At 41.8% G+C, this 24,203-nt stretch overlaps 1 protein-coding gene across 1 annotated transcript in view; it reads left to right on the top strand.

Moving 5' to 3' along the window:
* The window catches only part of LOC120545498 (SWI/SNF-related matrix-associated actin-dependent regulator of chromatin subfamily B member 1-like), a 56,505-nt gene that overhangs the window by 12,204 nt on the left and 20,098 nt on the right, over positions 1 to 24,203 (top strand). The window contains exons 4-7 of the mRNA XM_039779863.1: positions 806 to 943; positions 4,587 to 4,714; positions 4,869 to 5,035; positions 17,725 to 17,915. Of these exons, the coding sequence (XP_039635797.1) occupies positions 806 to 943; positions 4,587 to 4,714; positions 4,869 to 5,035; positions 17,725 to 17,915 (624 nt within the window). The remainder of the gene's footprint in view (positions 1 to 805; positions 944 to 4,586; positions 4,715 to 4,868; positions 5,036 to 17,724; positions 17,916 to 24,203) is intronic.

Below are 24,203 nucleotides of genomic sequence, written 5' to 3'. Positions count from 1 at the left end.
CATCCAGCTTTTCTGATTAGATAATTCACATAAAAATGTTTGTATGAAATTGTAAGAGTCCAGGGTCTTTTTGGTCTATCTGCCAATGGCTAGCCTGAATAGTGCTCTATGTGTGGTTCTGTAGCATGTGATTGAAACAATCTCCTGAATGAATCTCATCCCCCACACATGCAATGGCTGGGTTAAATCAGATCAACCAACATGCTGGTAGATTTTGGAATCCACCAGCCACAGTGGCAGGTGAATAAAAAAGTTAATTACCATCCCTGCAGCAATTAATAATAATAATAATGTATACTTCATTAATCCTGCAAGGGGAAATTACAATGTTTTCACTCTGTTGTTAATACACACAGGCCTGAATTACACACACGCTCAGTACCTATACATGCACTGATGGAGAGATGTCAGAGTGAGGGTGCTGCCTACGGAAAGGCGCCCCGAGCAGTTGGGAGTTCAGTGCCTTGCTAAAGATTACCTTCGCAGTGCCCAGGAGGTGAACCCCACCTCTCCACCACCATACTGTGGTTCGTATTGGGACTTGAACCAGCAACCCTCCAGTTCCCAACCCAACTCCCTACTGACTGAGCTACTGCCACCCCAATTGCATCATTTCGATGAGCAGCCATTGAAATTAAATAAAATTAATATGGATTTAGGTCTAGCTGCAAAGCCAAACGCAATAGCACCACTTTGTGGCATAAAATTAACAGAATATTAAAATTCATGATTGTGAAAGCTCTACCCCCCAATTTCATGCTTTTGTACCCTTGTCAACATTGTTGTTTTTTTTTGGGTTTTCTAGGGAGCAGAAAGCAAAGAGGAGCAGTCAGTGGGTCCCCACGCTGCCCAACAGCTCTCACCATTTAGATGCTGTGCCTTGCTCCACCACCATCAACCGTAACCGAATGGGCCGTGACAAGAAGAGGACCTTCCCACTGTGGTGAGAAAGTTGTACAGAAAAAAGTGCAACAGTATGGCACGGAAAGTACCAAAAAAAGGTACCCTTGGGTACCGGAACCGAATGACTCATCATGAATTGACTCATCATTGTTGGTGATCAGACCAATGTTGTGTCGTCTGCAAACTTTATGATGGTTTTTGTTCTATGGACATGCAGACAGTCATGTGTGAAGGTGTACAGCAGTGGTTCCCAACGTTTTTTCCTTGGCTACCCCCCTACTTATGTCTACTTAAGAAAAGCTGAGGCCCCCCCCCCCAACTGCCGGAACACACACACACACACACAAATTAAGTAATTACTTCCAAGTCTTTTTTTAATAAAAACAAAAAAACAATTATGATTGTTTCCATTCTTATGCCCTTAACCTTTGGTAAATGTCTCTTTTCTAATTTCTATCTTTTAACAACTCAACACAGGATGCCTTTTCACAAACATCCTTACCAAAATAATAATAATAAGTCATTATCAGAATAGTGGTTAATCAGCACATCTGTCCAAGAGCTCTCTTTTTTTATATTGGCTAAATTGTAAATTTTCTATTTTTTTTGTGAAATGTTCTGAGACCACGGTCCATGGTGATATTTCACTATAAATAACAATAAATTGAAATTGATTCGGGGCCTTGCATCTGCTTGTTTGTCTCATTATAGAGGCCAAATATGTCTGCTAGGTATGCCGTTTTGATCCAGAATGCGTCAGTCAGCTGTTCGCACAGCTGTCGATTGTGATCTTGCAAGAATTCCTTTATTTCTTTATTATATTCCTTTTTATCCTGCAGTTCCATAAAACGCACAAGCACTTGTCCACGCGGCAACCAACGTACCTCTGTGTGTAACAGCAGTGTTTGATGCGCTTCATCCTCACACAGCTGGGCAAACAGTCTCTTGTTCATAGGGCGAGCTTTTATGAAGTTAACAACTTTAACAACAGTTGCCAGGGTGTCACTAAGGTCTTCTGAAAGTTTTATACTGGCTAAGGCTTGGCGATGTAACATACAGTGAAAAATTGAGCATTTTCCTTCAATCAGCTGTTAAATCGCTTGTTGTTTGCCCATCATCGCTGCAGCGCCATCGGTGCAGCATGCAACAAGATTATCGTAGGGCAGGTTGTTGGATGAGAGGTAAGAGTCCACAGCCATAAAAATATCTTGTCCTGTTGTTGTTGTGGTTAGATTGGTAGACATAAGAATGTCTTGTTTCAAGTCCTCACCGTGAATATATTGCACATAAACGATGAGCACGGACTCGTCTGACACTGTTGTCGTTTCATCCAACTGAATGGCAAAGGGAACATGTGAACATGGGAACAAGTGTCTTGTGCAGCTGGTTTCGACAATCTCCAGCAATTTTATCATTTCTGTCTTTGACAGTGTTACCAGAGAGTGGGACGGTTTTCACTATATCCACCACCTGTGGGCCACACAGTCTCTCTACAATTTTCAGGCAGGCAGGTTTAATTAGCTGCTCTCCAATAGTGTGTGGCTTTTTAGCCTTGGCAATTAATAGCGAACACTCAAATGACGCCTCCGTGGCTCTGTGTAAATCACTACCGGCTCTTTCAAATGCTTTTCTGATGTCCGTGGATCTTTTTGATAGTGCGTGTTTTCCTCTCAAAAAAGTCCTGGCCTTCGCCAACAGTCTTCTGGTGTTTTGTTTCTTGGTGTCGCTTCATTTTGATTGGCTTCATGCTGTCATTAGCTAGCTTCTCGCCACAAATGACACATTCTGGCCAAAACTTGTCCTGTCCTTCAATAAAACCGAAGTTGAGGTAACTCTCGAGATATTGCCTTACTTTCTTTTTTGATACAGAGGAGTCATCAGCACTTTTACGTTTCTCCGACACATTTCGTTCATAAAATAGTGATGCCGTGGCGGCAGGAAAAAACGAGGATGATAGCAGCTAGCAGCTGACCTGATGACAGCAGGGGTCCCAGGTTAAGAGGTCACGGAGGTTTGACCTACTATGTAGGTAAAAAAAATCCTTGTCTATAGCATCCTCGGCAATAATATTTTTGCTGATGCAAATGTAGCTACTTTGCAATACAAGAGAATAGAACAAGGAAGTTTGTCAATGGAACAAGCAGATTTTGCAGCTGCGGCCGCTTGAGCCCCAGAGACACAGTGAAAATTGGAAATAACTGCACCATATCCCTAACCCAAATAGATAGATAGCGATAAGGTGACGAACGTGCATCACTTTGTAGCACACGTTATAATGCTCGCCTAGCTGCTAGCGTGGCACGCCCTCATACTCTGCTTCTGACTGGCTAGTAGTCCTTACCTGGGTACTGCGTGCACTGTATGTGCGACAGTGCAGCAACTTCAGAACTTCAGTTTCATTAGTTTTATTATTACCAGGGACAAGGTGGCGTCTGTTGGTGCAGCTTATGTAGATACAAGTAGTATTTGTTTTTAACATAAGTGATCAGTCAGAGTGCTAATGCTAACCTACACATTATCTCAAGTTAAATGTTCAAAGTAAAAATTTAGATTTTGTCCAAGGAATTAATTCAGCTGATAACCATTTCATTTTATGTTTTACATTCACCATTCTAAATACCCAGTGTGTGGAGGATTTTTCAGGGAAAATTCTCTGGCATACAGTACATGTAGTGGAGGTGGTGAAACTGGTGTATCTATATATAATATCTTGTGGGTTAAAGGACTGATACAAGTTAACGTTAATGCTAGCGTATAACGTAAATCAATATGCTTGCTAGTAGAGATGAGACACTGCTCTCACTGCGGTGACACACAGCTGGTTAGCACTTGGGTTAGTTGTTTATTTTAAGAGACTTGTCTTTTTTGTATATTTACTATTGCTCTCTAATAAAGCAAAAGTTTTTCTTAACCGATAACTCGAATAATTTATATAATAATTGGTAAAATACTTGACTACTAACATTTTTCACATCATGTGAGTAGTACTTCTGTTTTCACCTGAACAAGAAACTGGACTGTATCTGCTGAGGAGACTCAAGTCCTTTGGGGTTCAGGGGGGACTCTACTGAGGACCTTTTATGACTCTGTGGTGGCGTCAGCCATTTTACTGGGGCAGTGGCATTTGCATAAAACACTTGACAAGCTGGTTAGAAAGGCCAGTTCTGTTCTTGGATGCCCCTTTGACACCGTGGCGGCTGTGGGAGATAGGAGTATACAGTAGTGGCTAAATTATCCGCCATGATAAAGAACTTATTCCACCCTATTCAGGACATTCTGAAGGTACTGAGCAGCTCTTTCAGTGACAGGCTGCTGCCCCCATGCTGCGTCAAAGAGAGATATCACAGGTCTTCTCTTCCTGCTGCTGTCAGACTTTATAATCAGCACTGCTCCCAGTAGACCACATGGACAAAACACACACACACACACACACCAGGACTGATTACTGTGCAATAATGTGACTATATATACTTTAAATACAACTGTTTACTATTTTATTCTTTACTTATATTTATTTGTTTGTTTTTAGAGTATCTTTTTGTACTTTTGTGCACCATCCCTTGCTGTTGTGACATTGTGAATTTCCCCATTGTGTAATTTGTTTTTTTATCTTGAATCTTTAGAATTATTGGATAAACAATAATAATCAAACATTGAGTTTTATTATGTCTTGTCTTGCTCAGCTTTGATGACCACGACCCTGCAGTGATCCATGAGAATGCAGCCCAGGTAGAAGCACTGGTTCCCATTCGTCTAGACATGGAAATAGATGGACAGAAATTGCGAGATGCCTTTACGTGGAACATGAATGGTAAATTGAATATGACATTATATATTATATTAATAGGCAATGTGTTTACCAACATCCAAAACAAACCGTATTGTCACCTGTATAATTTATTTTGGAATGTCAAGTTATTACATTTTGGAATTTTATCTAACCTCACCAATCTGCCCCTCTTCAGAAAAACTGATGACCCCAGAGATGTTTGCAGAGATTTTATGTGATGACTTGGACCTGAATCCTCTGGCCTTTGTCCCCGCCATTGCCTCAGCCATTCGTCAGCAGATTGAGTCCTACCCCACTGACAGTATACTGGAAGAGCAGGCAGACCAGAGAGTCATCATCAAGGTGGGTGCTGAATCAAAGGAACAAAAATTCCTCAGAGAAAATCAGGTGACTTGACAGGAATATACTTATTGACTTATACTTTCAACATAATTGAGGCAATATAATTGGAGTCTTCATGTCTACATGTCCTCAGGTTTCCAACACAGGAAAAAATATCTGTATTAATTAGGGCTGTCAAAATTAACAAAACAGTAACGAGTTAACGCACATTCCTTTTAACGCCACACATTTTTTTGACACGCGATTAACAAATGAGTGTTCTGTGCTATTGCTCTGTAGTTTGGGAAAATCAGGAAGTGATGCAGCAATAATCTTGTGGACAGCGTTGCCAGCTTGGCGACTTGTCCACAACGACGTACACACACATACACCATGACCTTGGAACCACTACACAGGGCTGCATGCTTACACGAGAGAGCACACAAACCTAGTTATAATGCAAAAAAAACACTTTTTCATAAACTTTAAAAGTTATACAGCTTATATTGTAAAGTCACACAGCTTATATTGTTATAAACAACAAAACCAGACTGAAATGTTTTAAACAAATTGTCAGAGATGTGTGACTTTAGCTGCAACTACTCTTTAAAGAACTTTAAGAAAAATGGTAATTGTTCAGCACTTATCAAGGTTATTGGGATCAGCGCTGTGTTTTTTGAGTATAGGAGTTATTGCAGCTGTCTTGAAAGATGATGAAACAAGACCAGAAGCGAGAGAGGACTGGATGATTTTTGAATAATACTAGAGATATAAGCTGCAGTTGGGAGTTGAAAACATAATAATGGAGAGAAGAAGTGATAATAAGAGGCTGGATAGAGTGCACTGGCTGGTGCATGTTTTATGGAGGTCAATTGCTTGTAAATATTTTTGATGAAAACGGTCATGAGAGTGTTACAGTGGGCAGTGGAGTACATGTGAGGTGGGAAACTTAAATATTTGGGACGCCCTTAAGCAAAATCAATTCTTGGATATGTGGAACAAGTTCAACATAAAACAACAACAAGCATTACCCATCCAAAATTGTGACATCTGGATAGCACATAAATCAAATACAAATAAATCAAATCAATTCAGATCAATTAATTATAAAAGAAAAAACTCCAAACATTAGAAGACACAGATTAAGACAACCTTGACCACACAGACAAAAGCTCTCCCGTCAAGGAACATGTAATGTTCAGACAGGATTAAAAAAGAAAATGTTTAAATGCAGCACCCCAGAGAGGCAGGGTGCAGTGTTAAAGTTGTTTAATATTGTAGTACAGTCAGGATGTTTTCCTGACATCTGGTGTGAAGGGCTTATCAGACTCGACTCTTCTTGGCATGAAGTGCTCTATGGGCTGTTAAAATTGAAGACAAACAAAATATATTTGTCACCCAGAGAAAAGGTGTCCGTCAGGGTTGCATTTTAAGTCTGGCTTTATTAAATGTGTATATAAATGACTAACGACTAAATTACTTGCTGTTGAGTTGGGTCAATGTGCTGCTCCTGGCCTCTCCCTTCTAGATTGAGAGATGATGTTGTTATAGAGATTAATGCAGCGCGATAGTTAATGGCCCAACAGCCAAACAAAAGTATATAGACGTTCCTCTGTGTCGCATCTAGCGATTAAAGTACCCCTACACAGATTAGAAAGCAATTTGTGTTGGGGGGAGATACTTATTTTCTTACAATTGTAACCGAGCGTTTCTTAATTGCCTAGGCTAGGGCTGTGCAATTAATTGAATTTTGATTTTGGCTCCCAACGATCACCAAAATAGTATAATCATGTTCTGTTTTGCAAGAACACTCTTATTTGTCTTGTGTTCTGAAACACACGCATCCGCATGCGCACATCCGCCCCTCCCTAAGCCAGTCAGGGAAGCAAGTCCTGCGCTGTGCATATCATCCGCTGGAATTTAAAAACTCAGCGCGAGTAAAGATGGCAGCAGCGTTTGGTGAGCAAAAAAAGGCAAAACCAACTCAGTTGTCTGGGAACCCTGCGGTCCCTCTGCCTTATTTTTTCCATAATAGAGCACCCAAAGTCTAGACTCACTGTTTGACTCTAAAATGAAGACACGGGCTTCCAATGACGGAACCAAGACGGCACTGCACGTCTCACTCGTCTCACTTTATTTTTCCAGAACAACACAGACCAAAACGTCCGAAAGTACAACGCTTTCTTCACTTCCGTTTTCCCCTTCAAAATAAAAGCTCATGTTTACTTCAACTTCCTGCTAAGCTTCAACTGAGAGGTTACATAATAAAATATCTTACATACCTCCCCTCCTCCGAAAAGAAACGTCCCCGTTTCGAAACAGTAACAGCCATAATATGAAGAACAAAAATAAACAGCATAAACCTCATAACCATAGAAAAAAAATTTAAATAAAGACAAATCCCAACTGTAACAACAGTATGCAAATTACAGTCACCTCACCTACAGAGTCAACATGGACAATTATTAACGATAGGTGACAAAGTCCATGAAACGAACTGGTCTCACAGTCCGTCCAAAGCGAGACATAGTCTGTCGTGGCTCACTGGGGCCCGTATCCTGAACAGTCTCTGTGCCCCCAGCGCCCAGTGGCTTCCCAGGTTCATAGTCCCCATCCTGCAACCCCCCGACCAACAGCAAGGGAGCATGAGAAGGTGAGGAAGCTGGGAGGTCAAGAGATGGAGCAGTCAGCACCAGTCCAACGGTGTAGGGTTTAAGCCTATCATAATGAACAACCTGCTCTCGTCCATTGGGGCTTAAAGGACTGCCAATCCGGTAAGTGAGCCCAGGTTCCCTCTGAGAGCCCATGACAGCCAGGACTCTGTAGGGGCCCCTCCAGTGGGGAGCAAGCTTCCTGCGGTCCTCAGTGGGGTCATGCAGCCACACCAGATCACCCACTGCATACGACTGGTGATGAGCAGCTCTGTCATAATTAGGGTTGGGTACCGTTTGGATTTTTACGATTCCGATGCCGAACCGGTACTTTTAAAATGATTACGATTCCTAAACCGATTCTTGAAAAACTGAAAAATGACATAGAAGAAAGGCTTTTTATGGAGGTTTTTTTTTATTAAAAATGATTTAAATTTAACAATATATTAATGTTTTAAAGTACTTAAATATGTAATAAGTAAACCTAAGTCACCTAACATACAGCTACAATAAGTTAACAAATAACAGTTACACTATTAACAAGTAACAACAATAAATGTTGAGTTGGTATGCCAACCAGCTTCAAACTCTCTCAGGTTGTGTCCAAGAGGTCTGTACACACACAGGTATGAGTTTGAAAGGGCAGACAATTTGTGGAGGCTGTCTTGCCTCCCCCACCACCAGGCTACAGGCTCTTGTCCTGAACGATAGAATAGCAGAGCAAGTGTAATATGTTTACTAGCGATCACGTGCAGTCAGTGAATGGTTAATATGCTTTCACGTCCGTTTTGGTGAGCCCAGAGGGAAAATATGCCATTTTAAAAGTAGCCTACATTTACAGTAGCTAGCTAACGGTAGACTACAGAGAAAGTGGGATATTTTTACGTCCGTTTCAGAGCGTGTACAAAAAGGCGTCTATCAGCAGGGATTGTAGAGTGCATGTCGGGGGAATAGCGCATGTCGGGGGAATAGCGTGGACACGCGCTTCACACCGCGAGCGGGGCACGTGCGCCACTTGGCAGAAAAGGGAGAAAGAAAAAAAGAGTCTGCCGCTGTCCGGAGGGAAAATATTTCAGTCGGAACCGAAATGAGGAACCGAAATTCGCGTTCTAATCCGGTCCGAATACTACCGTTTGCGTAGGAACCGGTACCATAGTGGAACCGGGTTTCGGTACCCAACCCTAGTCATAATAAAGCTTTTCAGTTTCATGGGCGTCGGCATCACGCTGCCTGGCATTGCCAAAGGCCATTTTCAGCCTCCCCACCAGAGAAGTCACAAAGTCAGCATGAGAGGAATGAATGAAGATCTGAGCTTCCTGTCCGAGAGGGTACCAGAACATCCAACAGAACATGAGCCTCCCGCCCATGAGTTAAGTAATAGGGGGTGAAATTGGTGCAGGTGTGAACAGATGTGTTATAGGCGAAAGCCACCTGTTTCAGATAATCATCCCATTCACCTCCACAGGCGAGCAAAAATTTGGCCAACTGATCTATGACAGTCCAGTTGAAGCGTTCAACCATGTCATCTGATTTGGGATTGTAGGACGTTGTTCGTGTCTTTTTGATCCCCAAAAGTTTACATATTCGCCTCAAACTGCTGACCTTGGTCACTGTGGATGACCACACATGACCGCACATAATCCTCAAACAAACACCGGGCCACAGATTGTGATGTCTGATTTGGGAGAGCATACAGGTTCACAAACTTTGTAAAGTAGTCCTCCACTACTAAAACATACCTGTTGCCCTTGGAAGTCACTGGTAGTTCAATAATGTCAGTTGCCACTCTTTGGAATGGCCGAGTCGACTGGAGACCCCCCATTGGTGCTCGGTGTTTAGGCACAGGTGCCCTGCGAGTCTGGCATGGAACGCACTGTTCACACCACTGTCGAATGTCTTTCAGCATTGAAGGCCAGTAACAGGTTTGCCTCGCCCGCTCCCACACTCGTTCCACAGAGAAATGTGCTGCCGCAGGACCCCCATGAAGATGTTGCAGCACCTCAGAGATGAGTGGAGGAGGCACAACCACTTGACACTGAGAATCCCCTGTGAGGGATGAAGTCACAGTTCGGCAGAGCAGTCCATTCACAACTGAGAGGCGAGGATATTCAGTCCATAATTTCCGGAGCCATCGAGAGCTGCCTCTCAGGTGCCCCCGAGGCGGTCGAGCCCTCCCCACAGTAATCCAGTCCAACACTGTCCCAATATCTGTGTCGGCCCGCTGCAGTTCTCTCATGCCCATCCCATCATGTGACAGAGCATGCATAACAGACAGACAGGCCATCTACCGTCCCTTCCCACAGGCTGCTCCTCTGTGAGAAGATCAGATGGAACCAGGACAGTTGAGGACATGGAGTCCTTGTTGGGCACACTTAGCTCTTTGTCCGAGCCTATGGCATTCGCCTGACTGGCATTCGCCTGACTGGCATTCGCCTGACTGGCATTCGCCTGACTGGCAGCTGCTGGAAAGGTATTGTTTTTCGTACAAAACTCAGGGTCTGGAGGCCGCCGGGGGAGCGCATCGGCATTAGTGTGCTTTAGTCCATCTTTGTGTGTTATGACCCAGTTAAACGGATCTAGTTTTAGTATCCACCTCGCTTTTTCCTGTGGGGTCTTTGTCAATAGACAGGCCACGAAGGCCAAGAGGTGGCTTATGATCAGTGATTATGGTGAATGCGGCTGATCCAATGTAATGTCTGAACTGGCGTACAGGCCACAGTATGGCCCACAGTTCCCTGTCAAATGTGGACCAACGCCTTTCAGCGGGTGAGAGAGACTGACTGGCATACACCACCACTCTCTCCAATCCTTGTCGGTCTTGAGCCAGCACAGCTCCCACTGCTTCTAAGGAGGCGTCAGTATAAACTTTGAAGGGGACATTGAAGTCAGGCATGGTGACAACTGGGGCAGATGGAGAGGTGCTGCTCAAAGGTGGGGCTGTATATCAGAACATCATCCAGGTACACCATACACACCTGCCATGGCAGCCCTCTAAGTACCAGCTCCATCATGCGCTGGAACGTAGCGGGTGAGTTGGTGAGGCCCATAGGCATTGATCGCCACTGATATAGGCCCCTGCCAGTCGTGAAAGCTGTTTTTTCCCTGTCCTCTTCAGCGACCTCAACTTGCCAGTAGCCATTTGAAAAATCTAAGGTGCTAAACCAGAGGGAGCCCGCTAATGCATCTAGGGTATCATCCACCCTTGGGAGGGGATGAGTCTTTCACCGTTATACTGTTCAAGCGACGATAGTCGATGCAAAACCTCCACTCACCATTTTTCTTCTTTACAAGAAAGACTGGCGAGGCCCAGGGGCTGCAGCTCTCCTCAATTACCCCGTCAGCTAACAGAGCGGTCACTTGTCTGTCTATCTCTTCCCTCTTATCTGGCGAGGTCCGGTAGGCACGCTGTCGCAGAGGAGGGTGATCGCTCGTTTTGATGTGATGTTTGATAAGCTTGCACTTGCCAATCACTCATGGATGTGCTGAATATCTCCTTATGCTCTTCCAGCAATGCATTCAGCTGCGCTTTCTGCTGCTGGCGTGCCGGGGACTCCTGCAGCGACAGAAGTGGCCCAGTGGCTGGAATAGTAGAAATTGTATCGGCTTGTCTGTGGGAGTGACACGAGCTCCGACTCATCCACAGAAAAAAACTCTCCCAGGTGCATGCCCTCTCTCAATATAATATCCTGATTAGTAGGGTTCAACACACGAGCTGTAGTAATCCCGTTCCTTACTGATGTCACTGTGTGGGCCACAACACATTCACTTTTATTCTGGGGATTAGGCTCTAGGTAGCCCACAAAGTCAGGGGGTTGGCCTGGGCCAACTGAGGAGACATTTACAGGCACCAGCATCTCGCTGAGTGGAGGCAATGTCCTGGCAGTGGCAATGGAAACATTACAACATTCAGGAATCAAGTCTTTGCTGCTTAACAGTGGAATGGTCACGAGCAAAGTCCAAGAGTGCATGGTTGGCTATAAGAAAGTCCAGGCCCAACAGTGCTGCTTGTGTAGTACATGGAACACATGCTGCCAGGATTCGTTACCTAGGTGTAGAGTGGCTGTTATGGTGCCCAGCGTGTCCAGCATCTGACCGTTCACAGCACGCGCAGCAATAAAATCAGCATTGAGGGGACGCTTGCGAAGAGCTGGAACTGACATGCGAAAGTCTGCACTGATGTAGGAATCTGTCGAGCCTGAATCCACCAGTATGTTCATTTCAGTCCCTTCGACGTCTTTAATAGGTACATTACAGGTGGAAGAGAGAAGTTTTTCTTCCACCAAGTGGCCCATGGGTTCTGAAGCTGGTGTTTGGGCCACAACATCAGCTACAATTCTTTTCCCGACTGGCTGGCTGGGTATTCCCCTTTGGGGGAGAGGAAACGCACTCCACGCCTCCTCGGTGTGTCATCGTTAAATGGGGGCATGGCAGGTCTCCGGTGTGCCATTTGGAGAGGGGCTCGGTAACCGCAGGACACCTGATAATCCTCTTTTCCCTTTTTCCCGGGACTCCTCTCTGCTCCACGTTCATGCCCACCACACGGTTAGGGGAACCCCCTCTCTGTATACTGTGAGCTACGTGACAGCCCTGTCCCCCACAGTCACACTGACATCGATACATGCGCCCCTGGGGAAGGGCTTTCCATTCATTCTTCCAGCCATTGGATCTCAGTAGGTTATTTTCCTCCGCCATTCGTCTCATTTCGATTCTCATTTCTTTCATGTCCCCTGTAAGGCGGTCCATAGCTCGATACAAGCCTCCATTGGATATGGAGTGCACCGTCGCTGCTGTGTTATTCCCAGTAGGGGCTTGGCGTGTATAAGTGTTAGCATAGTCCATCCTCAATGTCTCTCTGGCTATCTTACATCGGCCGGCGATGGTCAGTGCTTCATCCAAATCAGTAGCCCCCTGCTCATGACATTTAGCTCTCAGGGCTGGGTCGAGTCCGGCCAGAAATCTGCGGAACTTTTCCTCTTTCTGAACTATTTCACCATAGCCTGGGAATGCTTCATGCACTAACTTGCTGATATCTGCTGCATAAACTTCCAAACTCTCCCCTGGAGCATGGAGACGCGCAGAGAGGTTTGCTCTGTCCAGAAAATGTCTTTGTCCAAACGCCTCTTGTAGTTTATCCTTGACTGCAGAGTAGTCTGCCTGCACTGCCTTTTGTGTAAGTAAGTAAGTAAGTAAAATGTATTTGTATAGCACATTTCACAGATAAAAATCACAAAGTGCTTCACAACGAAATGCAATTCAACACAAGAAGTCACAATACGAGCACATTGAAATACAAACAGAAAATATAACAAACAACCATAGAAAACCCATCGACTAAGCAAAAGCCTGCTTGAACAGCAGAGTCTTCACGCCCCCTTAAAAGATTCGACAGAATCCACACAACGTGCGAGGAGGCAAGTCATTCCACAGCCTAGGAGCCACTGCTTGGAATGACCGATCACCTCTAGTTTTAAAATTAGTCGCGGGGAACCATTAATAGCATCTGACCTAATTATCTCAGACTACGGGTTGGGGTATGTAGCTGTATCAAATCAGAGATGTATGAAGGAACCTGACCGTGCAAGGCTCTGAAAGTAATGACCAGGATTTTTAAATTGAATTCTATACTGGACTGGTAACCAGTGAAGAGCTGCTAAAACAGGCGTGATGTGTGCTCTTTTGTTAATGTGCATTAAAAGCCTTGCAGCAGAGTTCTGAACAGTATGGAGACGATAAAGCTGATTCTTACTCAGACAAGTAAAAAGACTGTTGCAGTAATCTAAGCGTGAAAAAAATAAAAGAATGCATGATCATCTCTAATTCATCCTTAGTGACAAGTGGTCTTAACTTAGAGATATTTCTCAGGTGGAAGAAACAGTTCCTAACTAATAGTTTAGAGTGGTGATCCAACGACATAGCTGAGTCAAAAACCACACCTAAGCTCCTGAGACTCGGCTGGACAGACAAGCCTAAGTCCCCAATATGATGCTTTATCTCAAGGATACGACTTTCAGGGGCAATAATTAGAGTTTCTGTTTTTTCTGAGTTCAAAAGCAAAAAGTTGTCACATAACCACTGTTTGATACTAGACAAACAGCTTAATAAAGATGACAGTTTGGAGAACTCAGTTTCCTTAAAAGAACAGTAAAGTTGGATATCATCCGCATAGAGATGGTACGATATGTCTCCAAATAAGCCGTGTTGGTAAAATCCTAGCCAGTTCATAGTCATGGTCACGTTCGGTGCCTCCTACCAGCGCCTTCACAGCCACTTCATACTGCCGGGCCCAGCAGGGAAAACTTTCATTCACCTCTGGCGGGAGTTCAATCCTGACGTTGTTTGAGAAAGGCCCGTCCCCACGACGCTGTCGGCAGTCCCGCAGGTCTCCTTCAAACTTCCACATTGTCTTGTTTATTTTATTTATTTTTTTCCTCTTACTACCCTCTCTAACTAAAACGAGAAAACTTCCGAGATACAACGAACGGAACTAATGCTCGTGCTACTATACACTGTAAAAAAACTAAGCTAGCGCGGAGTTAGCAGTGGCTAACGCTACCTGACTTTACTTGACAACTGCCTACCGATGTAGCTAGTAAACTTACGATAAGCCTCAATGGAGAAAATATCCCACCGCTGCCACCAATGTAACTGAGCATTTCTTAATTGTCTAGACTCACTGTTTGACTCTAAAATGAAGACACGGGCTTCCAATGCCGGAACCAAGACGGCACTGCACGTCTCACTTTATTTTTCCAGAACAACACAGACCAAAACGTCCGAAAGTACAACGCTTTCTTCACTTCCGTTTTTCCCTTCAAAATAAAAGCTCATGTTTACTTCAACTTCCTCCTAAGCTTCAACTGAGAGGTTACATACTAAAATATCTTACACAATCAAGTATCAAAAACTGAGGAGGACACGTTGTTGGATGCTGTCCTCCTCTCCTACTCTTTCTTCAGTGCCTAACAAATCTATCTCTTTCTCTCACTGAACCTGTCTGCTTGAGCAGCACTAGTTGAAACCTGAAAATATTGTAAACAAATTAATAACATAACTAATTACACTGGTCGGACTGTTGAGCTCTGTTTCAAACTGATACCTCCGGTTCAGGTTGGTCCTCATCCTCAACATGTTCCTTTTTCAGTGTAAGAGTAAAAAAATGAAATAACATTATTTATAACAAGTTTATTTGATTCACAGCTGCTACATGAAGTGTTTTGACCTCGACAGCCCAACTGCATTTTACCGCAAACTTGCAACTAGTTAACTTTCTAAAGCAGGCGCAATCGCTTGTTTGCTAAGAATTGGGTCGGGACTCCAACATTAACACACTGACAACATTGTATTCAGAATATAAAATATGTTTTAAATAGCAAAAAATGTGGTCTACAGAAGCGCAGAGAACTCCCCCTTTTTTCCTTAAATAAAATATGTTTTATTGTACTTTTTAATGTGTGATCGTAAAATAAAGGTGTTCAGGAGATACCAACCTTTTGTGAACTTGGGCGCACCGCCACAAATGTGTGGGAAACACTGTCCTAAAGTGTCTAATGGAGCTAGTGTTAAAGGACATGTCTTGGGTGATCCGATCACAAGTGACAGTTTCAAGTAAACCATAAACCAAATAAACACCATAAGCCCATGATACACATCTCTACCCAGCACAAAGCTTCTTAGGAACACAAGATTTTTCAGAAAGGTACTTTCCCCATTTTTTAATGTAGACATCCAATCTGGCCACCCTAGCCATCTCACAAGCCCACTCTTGAATTGATAGCACCCCTTCATTTCTCTATCCTCTTAAAAAAAATCGGTCTGGCTATCATTAAACTAGTTTGGACCCAGCTTGTATCCCAGTCCAACATTCCTGGACCTTATCACAGGACCATAGGACATGAACAAATTGTCTGTCTTCTGTCTTACATTTCCAACAATTTGCTGTCTTTCTCAAGGTACCTAACATAATTTTTCATGGGTCATCACACTGCAGAACAAATGCATGATAAGTTTGAAAAAGTGTGTTTGGAGATAGGCTTCCAGAACCTGATTCAGCTGTCGATGGATGGCCCTAATGTGAATTTGAAGCTCTTCTCACTGGCCCAGCAGAACATTGACAAACAAATATGCAAGAAAATGTTAAATGTTGGAAGTTGTGGATTGCATATACTACACAACTCCTTCAGAGCACGGTGTGCATCTACAGACTGGGAGCTGGGAAATGCTCTGTCAAGCCTTAAATGGCTATTCAAGGATGTTCCAGTTTGAACGGGTTTGAACATTTATCAAACAAGGCAGAGTTTCGCCATCTCTGGGAGGTAGTAAAACTCGCCCTGTTCCTCTCCCATGGTCAAGCCTCTGTTGAGAGAGGGTTTTCAGTTAACAAAGAGGTGATGGTGGAGAACCTGAAAGAGCATTCTCTGATTGCTCAGCGGATCATTCATGACAATGTGAACCATGTTGGAGGGCTGCTCATTATAGTCTACACAAAGGAGCTACTCCTCTCTGCAGCTGCCAGGCTGAAATATCACAACTATCTGGAAGACCAAAAATGTCAAAAACAAGATGAGCTGACTCCTCAGAAGAGGAAGGGAGTAATGGAGGAGATAGCTAAGATCAAGGCCAAAAAGAAGAGGATGGAGGAGGACATAAGGGTTCTCATGAAATCTGCAGATAGTAATGCAGAGAAAGCTGAATCGTTTGGAAAACTCAGCTTCATCTCGAAATCAAATCAATGTGAATCAAAGTGACGCATGTTTGTCCCTGAAGTAAAGGCTGTACTACAGTAGAGCTGTTTGGAGCAGTTTGTGAACAGTGTTTTCTCTGGAAGATGGTTAGTCCCTTTGAGGTGGACTTTGGGCTTTTTCACTTTGTAAACCTAATTTATAATGTTCACAAAAATATATATAACACAATAAAGGAAAGGGGGAAAAGCCAAACAGCATAATAATAGCACTTTAAGTTGATTTGTTTAGTTTTTCAGTATTTTGTGTTGTTTGGTGTATTTTTTTGTTGCTTGTTTTTGTTGTTGTTTTTTCAACAGGAGTAGATAAAGTCCCCTAAAGTCAACTTTAAGTTAATTTGTTTACATTTACACATCTTGTTGAGTTCATTATGTTAAATTAAGTTAAATGTGCACTTTGAGGTTATAGACCATATACATAAAATGCAACTTTTGGCCTAATCTTTATAAAGCACATGTAGCACTTTTGGCCATATATACTTCTGCACTATTTCATGTTGTTAATTCTGTGTGTTTGACAACTCAAGTTGTTTTGATTTGCACAATATTGTTAAAAAAAGGTCAGTCAGCTGAATCTGATTGACTGTCAAAGACCTCAAAGACGAATATTTGCATTTTTTATATATTCAATAAATGAATTGAAAGTGAAGTGAACCTGTCAAGTGATTTTGTTTGGAATAATTGTTCTTACGTTGAGTCAGGCAGGTTAGATAGGAAGTAAAATCTACTTAGTCAGTGATACATTTTGAAAAATAAAACTTGTGTTATACTTAAATATCTGATCCTTCTGCTATTACGAAACACAATTTTGGCTATAGCATTATGTCTTTTAATGTGACAAAAACACTAAATAATAATTTTGATTATGTATTGGTATGTAATTTACGGTGGTGTAAGGTGCTGGAAAAAGATTTAAAATTGACCTGGAAAGTGCTTGAAAAGTGCTTGAATTTGACCTTGGAAAAGGTGTACGAACCCTGTTTAATGTTGCGCATTAATTTATAACAGTCAGTACAATAGTCAGTCAGTTTTACCTGAACTCCTATAACACTTTTTTTATGGACACCCTGCAGCCAATCACAATCGAGTATTCACCCAAACCTGTGCTCTCAAACATCCTTCCAATCTTCTGCACACTTAGACTAGGCTTCTTACAAAGGTCTTTGTAATCTTGTTTTTCTTCCAGTGATAGAAGAATGTCGTATTCTCTTCAGGAACTGTATTGAGACAAATAAGAAGCCGCTGTAATGCTAATGTAATGTGTAGGATTAAGTTGCAAAAAAAACACTGGAGTGTACAAAATATTTTTTTTTATTCCTCAGCTGAACATCCACGTGGGGAACATTTCTTTGGTGGACCAATTTGAGTGGGACATGTCAGAGAGAGAGAATTCGCCGGAGTCATTTGCACTGAAGCTGTGCTCTGAGCTGGGTCTGGGTGGAGAGTTTGTAACTACTATCGCCTACAGCATTCGTGGTCAGCTCAGCTGGCACCAGAGGACCTATGCCTTCAGGTAACTCACCCACTCACTTTAAAGAAATATTTTAACACTGGAAAGATGGTCTTTTACTAAAACTAGGGTGTCTATGCAGTAGGCGAAAACATTTTGTGTGTGTGTGTGTGTGTGTGTGTGTGTGTGTGTGTGTGTGTGTGTGTGTGTGTGTGTGTGTGTGTGTGTGTGTGTGTGTGTGTGTGTGTGTGTGTGTGTGTGTGTGTGTGCGAGCTCGCATCAGTCTTTAAAGGGGTGATAGAATGATTATATAGGGTATTTTACACTGTTCCTTAAGGTCTCCTAATAGGGTATGTAACATTGGTTGGGCTGAAAATTGCCCGAATGCTATTTTATTAGGCCCTTAACTACCCTGTGAATATGGCTCTATTTGGAACAAGAGCTTTTCTTCCAAATATGGTACGCTCCGGTTTAGAGCCAGGTTGGAGATATAATCCCTCCACCTAGTCCTGGGTCTTCCCTGAGGCCTCCTCCCAGCTGGACGTGCCTGGAACATCTCCCTAGGGAGCCGCCCAGGGGGCATCCTTACCAGATACCCGAACCACCTCAACTGGCTCCTTTCGACGCGAAGGAGCAGCGGCTCTACTCCGAGCTCCTCACGGATGACTGAGCTTCTCACCCTATCTGCTCATGAATATTTAGATGAGCTGCGCGCTGATTGGTTTGAGCGAACCACATAGAAACACATTGGAGACGAGACAGCAGGTCTCATATTTCAGACAATGCAAAGTTAAACATTGTTTGTCAGGCTATTTCGTTGTTAAATTCACTTCTGAGACTTTTTTAAGCGAGAAATCAACTATATAAAGCTCAAATATGGTGTTTTGGGTTTTCTGTTACTTGATGGCTAATAATTGAGAAAGCAAATTTGTGTCGGGCCTTTAGCTAGGAGCTCCACACAGTCTGACGAGAAAGCAGCAACCTCCATACCCAGTGAAAGTCACCGTTTCCCTGGGTACTGGACTACTGGAATAGTTCTGCGGAGTTGGCTGGCTGCGAGCTGCCGGCATAACTAGAGTAGCTATATTTACAGTTTGAATTTCGTCACACCACTTTTATAACATCTACCCCAAGGTCTTATAAAGCTAACAATGGTGTCCAATTTCAATTTTATGCATTTTTGTGAACATTAGGGGTTTCGTTAGCTGCGACTGTCCCTTCAATCTTATGTGTACAGATCGCGGCTAGTTAGCTTCATTTTCGGCATAATTAGAGTATATTTACAGTTTGAATTTCGTCACGCCACTTATATAACTTCTATCCCAAGGTCTTATAAAGCTAACAATGGTGTCCGATTTCAATTTAATGAATTTTTGTGAACATTAGGGGTTCCGTTAGCTGCGACTGTCCCTTCAATCCTATGTGTACAGATCGCGGCTAGTTAGCTTCATTTTCGGCGTAATTAGAGTATGTTTACAGTTTAAATTTCGTCACGCCACTTATATAACATCTACCCCAAGGTCTTGTAAAGCTAACAATGGTGTCTGATTTCAATTTAATGCATTTTTGTGAATTTCAGAGGAATTCGAAGAGGAGGCTAGCTTGCTCTCATTGATTTAAAAAACAAACAAAAAAAAAACATCCAGCCGCAGGCTCTATCAATGAGACTCGCGGACAAGAGGCGTTTATTTCCCCGATTGTTTGTTTAAATAACTCAACACATTATAATTACACACATTATAAGATTAACTGGAACCTGTGGTAAGAGATTGCTGGCGTAACAAGCTCGCTGACCGCGCTCTCACTCACACACACCGGCCATTTATCAGGAAGAGGGGAGCTGCAGGCCCTGGAGCTCTGTCAAACCCAAAAAACTGTGACTTTGTGTGCCGTGGGCTGCCAGCCGTGACGGAGCTCCGTCTACCTCACAGCAGGACGGGGTCTGTGAAGGAAGGCAGGCCGGGCAGCGAGGCTGCAACACAGGCAGCACCGGTCACTGAACTCCAACACACAGTCGGACTAAATTTGCAATTAGACATAAATCTTCGTAAAACGACCCATATTTGACCTCTACATAGTTGATTTCTCGCTTAAAAAAGTCTCAGAAGTGAATTTAGTGGTAAAATAGCAGATGAACAATGTATACAATTTCTGAGATCTGCGCGACCTATTCATAAGACTAAGCTGACCTCAGATCAGTAGTGTAGCCTATGTAAATGTTTGGGCGTGACAAAGATAGAGACTAGAGCCAAATGAGGAGGAGCCGCCCAGTTGACGTCAACTAGGCGGCTCGTTGAGATTTGTCCATTTTCAGAGGCAGTTTCAAATTGTGAGATTTGCAGAGGAAAGAGGTGTCAATGGGATTTAGAGGTTCTATGCATGTCCTAGTTACCCACTAAACTGTCATTATTCAACTATGACCAGGTAAAATCGGTTTTGCATTCTATCACCCCTTTAAAATATCTCATGAACCATTCTTCCAATATACTTGGTTTACTTCACACTGGGTACCCAATTTGGATGGGTTAGGATTTTGGCGCAATTTGGACAGTATTGGATATTAGGGGTGGGGGAAAAAATCGATACAGCATAGTATCGCAATATTTTCTGTGGCAATACTGTATCGATACACAGACGCCAAGTATCAATCTTTTATGATATATGTGTTGGTCAGTTTGTCTGCTTGACAGTCTGATTTTGCAGCAATAAATATTTTTTAATATAAAAAAATGCTATAAATCTATTATGCGGCTTGACCTTTTGACCTATTCATGTCAAACCACTTTTGGTGAAGTCAGCTAACCCCCCTACACATAAAACAAAGCTTCTTTTTTCAAAAAAAAAACATCCTTTGATTTTAAAATATTTTTTGATATTAAAAAATGATATAAATCTATTATGCAGCTTGACACACGCACGTCAGTCGCGTGGGTAACTGAGCCGCCGTCCAGCCCGCTGCAGAGAGCCGACAGGATTGAAACATGAGAAGCTTTCAGCGACTTTACATTGAAAAAACGATGCAGCTTACATTGATCAAATGAATACAGGTTGGCAGGACGGTCTGAAATGTCTTTCGCTGTACGTTTTGTTGGTACATGTGAGATGTTCGAGTCACACACGTGTCTCGTCTTCAAAAACAAGGAAATGACGGTGACAAGTTTCCGGTGACATGGCGGCAGCTCGAATGAGCTCCCTCAGGAGACCTCCTGAAAATATTTAATGAAACTGAAATAACCTACTAAAAAGTGAAAATGTTCGTCGTTATAAAATAAGGAATGAATCTTCGTTCGGGTGGTGCAGTGATGGACCTTGATGAATTTCAATCTAAGCAGAAAACGAAGAAAAAAAATCTGCAAAAGATGCAAACAGCATGGCGGACAAACGTGAGATTCAGCAATTGATTGGTGAGCTAAAAGACTCTTTAACCAAAGAATTTAAAGAATTGCGAGTTGATTTGAAAGAGTTTCGCCAAGACACTGAACGAGATATTAAAACAATAATGCAGCAAACAGCAGACCTACGCAAAAATCTGGAGTTGACTGAAAATAGAGTGGATCAGCTGGAAGCCAGAGTAAGCAGTTTAGATGACTCGGAAATTAATAACCAGAAAAAGACAGACGTGATAATGTCTCGGGTTGATGAATTGACTGAACAAATGGATTATCTGGAAAATAAATCCAGACAGAACAACGTCTGTATCTATAACGTGGCTGAGGAAAGCGAAGGCCCAGACATGACGGCCTTCCTTAGAAAGCTGATTAAAGACGCCCTTGGAGAAGAAATAGACCCAATTACATTATGGGAAGGAGCCAAAGCTGTAATGAGAGGACATATCATTTTGTATTCTTCAGCCAGGATAAAGGCAAGACGAGCACAACAGAAACAGTTAATGGAGGACATAAAAGCAATAGAGAATAGACATAGTAAGACAAATAGTAACAAAGACAAGTTAGAACTAAAGGAAAAACGAATAAAATTAGAAAAAATACGTATATTTGAGATTGAAAAGCTAATGAGGTTTACAAAGCAAGAAAGTTATGATAGCGGGTTAAAGTCCTTAAAACTACTGGCTTACAAACTCAAGAATCAAATGAAGAAAGTACATATAACAAAATTAAAGATGGAACAAGCTGAAATAACTGATAAGGATCAGATTGCGGAAGAATTTGCTAGTTATTATGAAAAATTGTCTAGGACAGAGGTAAGCGTAGATAGAGAAGATATTCAGGCTTATTTGAGAAATCTTGAGCTACCAAAAGTAACACAAGAAAATAATGCAATGTTAACAAAACCAATAACAATACAAGAGGTATACAAGCAAATACAGGGATTGAAAAATGGAAAATCTCCAGGTGATGACGGTTTTACAAATTAATTTTATAAAGTTTTTAATGAACAAGTAAGTCCTTTATTGGTTAGAGCATATAGGTACGCACTGGATACAAGAAAATGGGCGCAAACATGGGCATCATCTATAGTAATACTTATACATAAAGAAGGGTAAGATGGTTTTGGTATGAATGAAATATTTTGCCAATGGCTGCAAGCACTTTATAGTAAACCGATTTCAATAGTTAAAACAAATGGTACTCTGTCAAGGAGATTTGCTATTCAAAGAGGAACAAGACAAGGAGATCCTCTCTCACCACTCCTCTTCGCAATGTATATTGAGGTGCTCGCAATAGCCATAAGACAAAACACAGATATTAAAGGGATAAACATAGGGAAAGAAATACATAAATTAGGGTTATATGCAGATGATATAATGATTTACTTAACAATACCTGATCTTTCAATGCAACACTTAATGCATGTGATTGATCAATATAGCACAGTTTCAGGATATAGAATAAATGAAAATAAATGTGAATCTATAACTATTGGAATACAGATGAAACAGTCTTTCAAAAATTGTTAAATGGGACACAGAGCTTGTAAATATTTAGGTATTTACATAGGTACAAATTTGGAAGAATTATATAAAAACAATTATTATACTCTAGAAAGAAAGATAAGACAGGATTTAAACAGGTGGAAATTAATACCAGACGGGATATATAGTAGAGTGGAGACAGTCAAAATGATGGTACTCCCACAAATTCTTTTCCTATTTCAAGCATTACCACTTAGGCTACCAGAAACGTATTTTAATACATGGAATAAAATGATTTCAAATTTTATTTGGAATAATAGAAAACACAGTTACATTTAAACTATTAACTCAACAGAAAGAGGGAGGAGGTTTACTCCAAATATACAAAATTATTACTATGCAACACAAATTTTAACAATAATGAAGTGGATGAAAAGTGATACAGAGGTAAAATGGATAAACATAACAGCAGGGTTAATTGGAACATTGCCCTTTTTAAGAAAAAAGATACAAAAACAACAACCACAAGTATTTTGTATTGAGAATACCATAATGAATTGGAGGCAACTGTGCAAACGATTAAAAATACAAAGTGAGAATGTTCAACTTCGAGAAATGATTCATGACCCAGATTTTATACCTAATAGAATAGATAGGATTTTACAAGGGTGGGCTAGTAAGGGATTCATTTCATATTCACGATGTTTTATTAAAACTACAATGGACACATATGAAGCCCTGGATTCTAGATATGACTTGGAGCAAAAACACTTTTTTAAATATTTACAGGTAAGGAGTTACATTAAAAAATATTCAGAAGAGAAAATGGGAAATGAATTACTACAATATTTGGCAGAAAATAGAAATAAAGGCACAGGAAAACTTTCAGATGTTTATAAAATATTCCAAAAACTAACAAATGTGGAGAGTAAAGCAAAAGAAAAATGGGAAAAATAATTATCCATAAATATTTCAGGCGAGGCTTGGAGAGACTCCTTAAAAGATAATTTTAAAATAACTCAGTCAAAACATTGGAGAGAATTTGCCTGGAAAATAAGTCAGAGATTTTTTATTACACCTCATATCATGGGAAAAATGTCTCCAGCAGCAGGAGCTGGTTGCTGGAGAGAATGCGGGGAAAATAAAGCAAATCATACGCATATATTCTTTACATGTCCAGTAATAAAGAGCTTTTGGGAAGCGGTAGAAAAGGCCATGAAAGAAATTATAGATATTAAAGAATCCCTAACGTTAGAAAATTGTTTAGGTATTAAAGTACCCATATTATGAAAAAATCACTTTTTCTGGGATTTGGGGTGTTCTTTTGTGTCTCTGGTGCTTCCACACACATACAAACTTTGAAAAAAATCCATCCATGCTGTTTTGAGTGAGATACAGTTTCTGAATGTGTCCTGCCTTCAGTCTCCTAGTGAGCTGTTCAAAATCGGCTTGGACTGTGACGTCACAGTCCGAAATGA

Source organism: Perca fluviatilis, chromosome 17, assembly GCF_010015445.1.
Source record: "Perca fluviatilis chromosome 17, GENO_Pfluv_1.0, whole genome shotgun sequence".
NCBI lineage: Eukaryota > Metazoa > Chordata > Actinopteri > Perciformes > Percidae > Perca > Perca fluviatilis.
The sequence above is the reverse complement of the archived record's forward strand: the minus strand, read 5'-3'. Positions and strand labels throughout refer to the sequence as shown.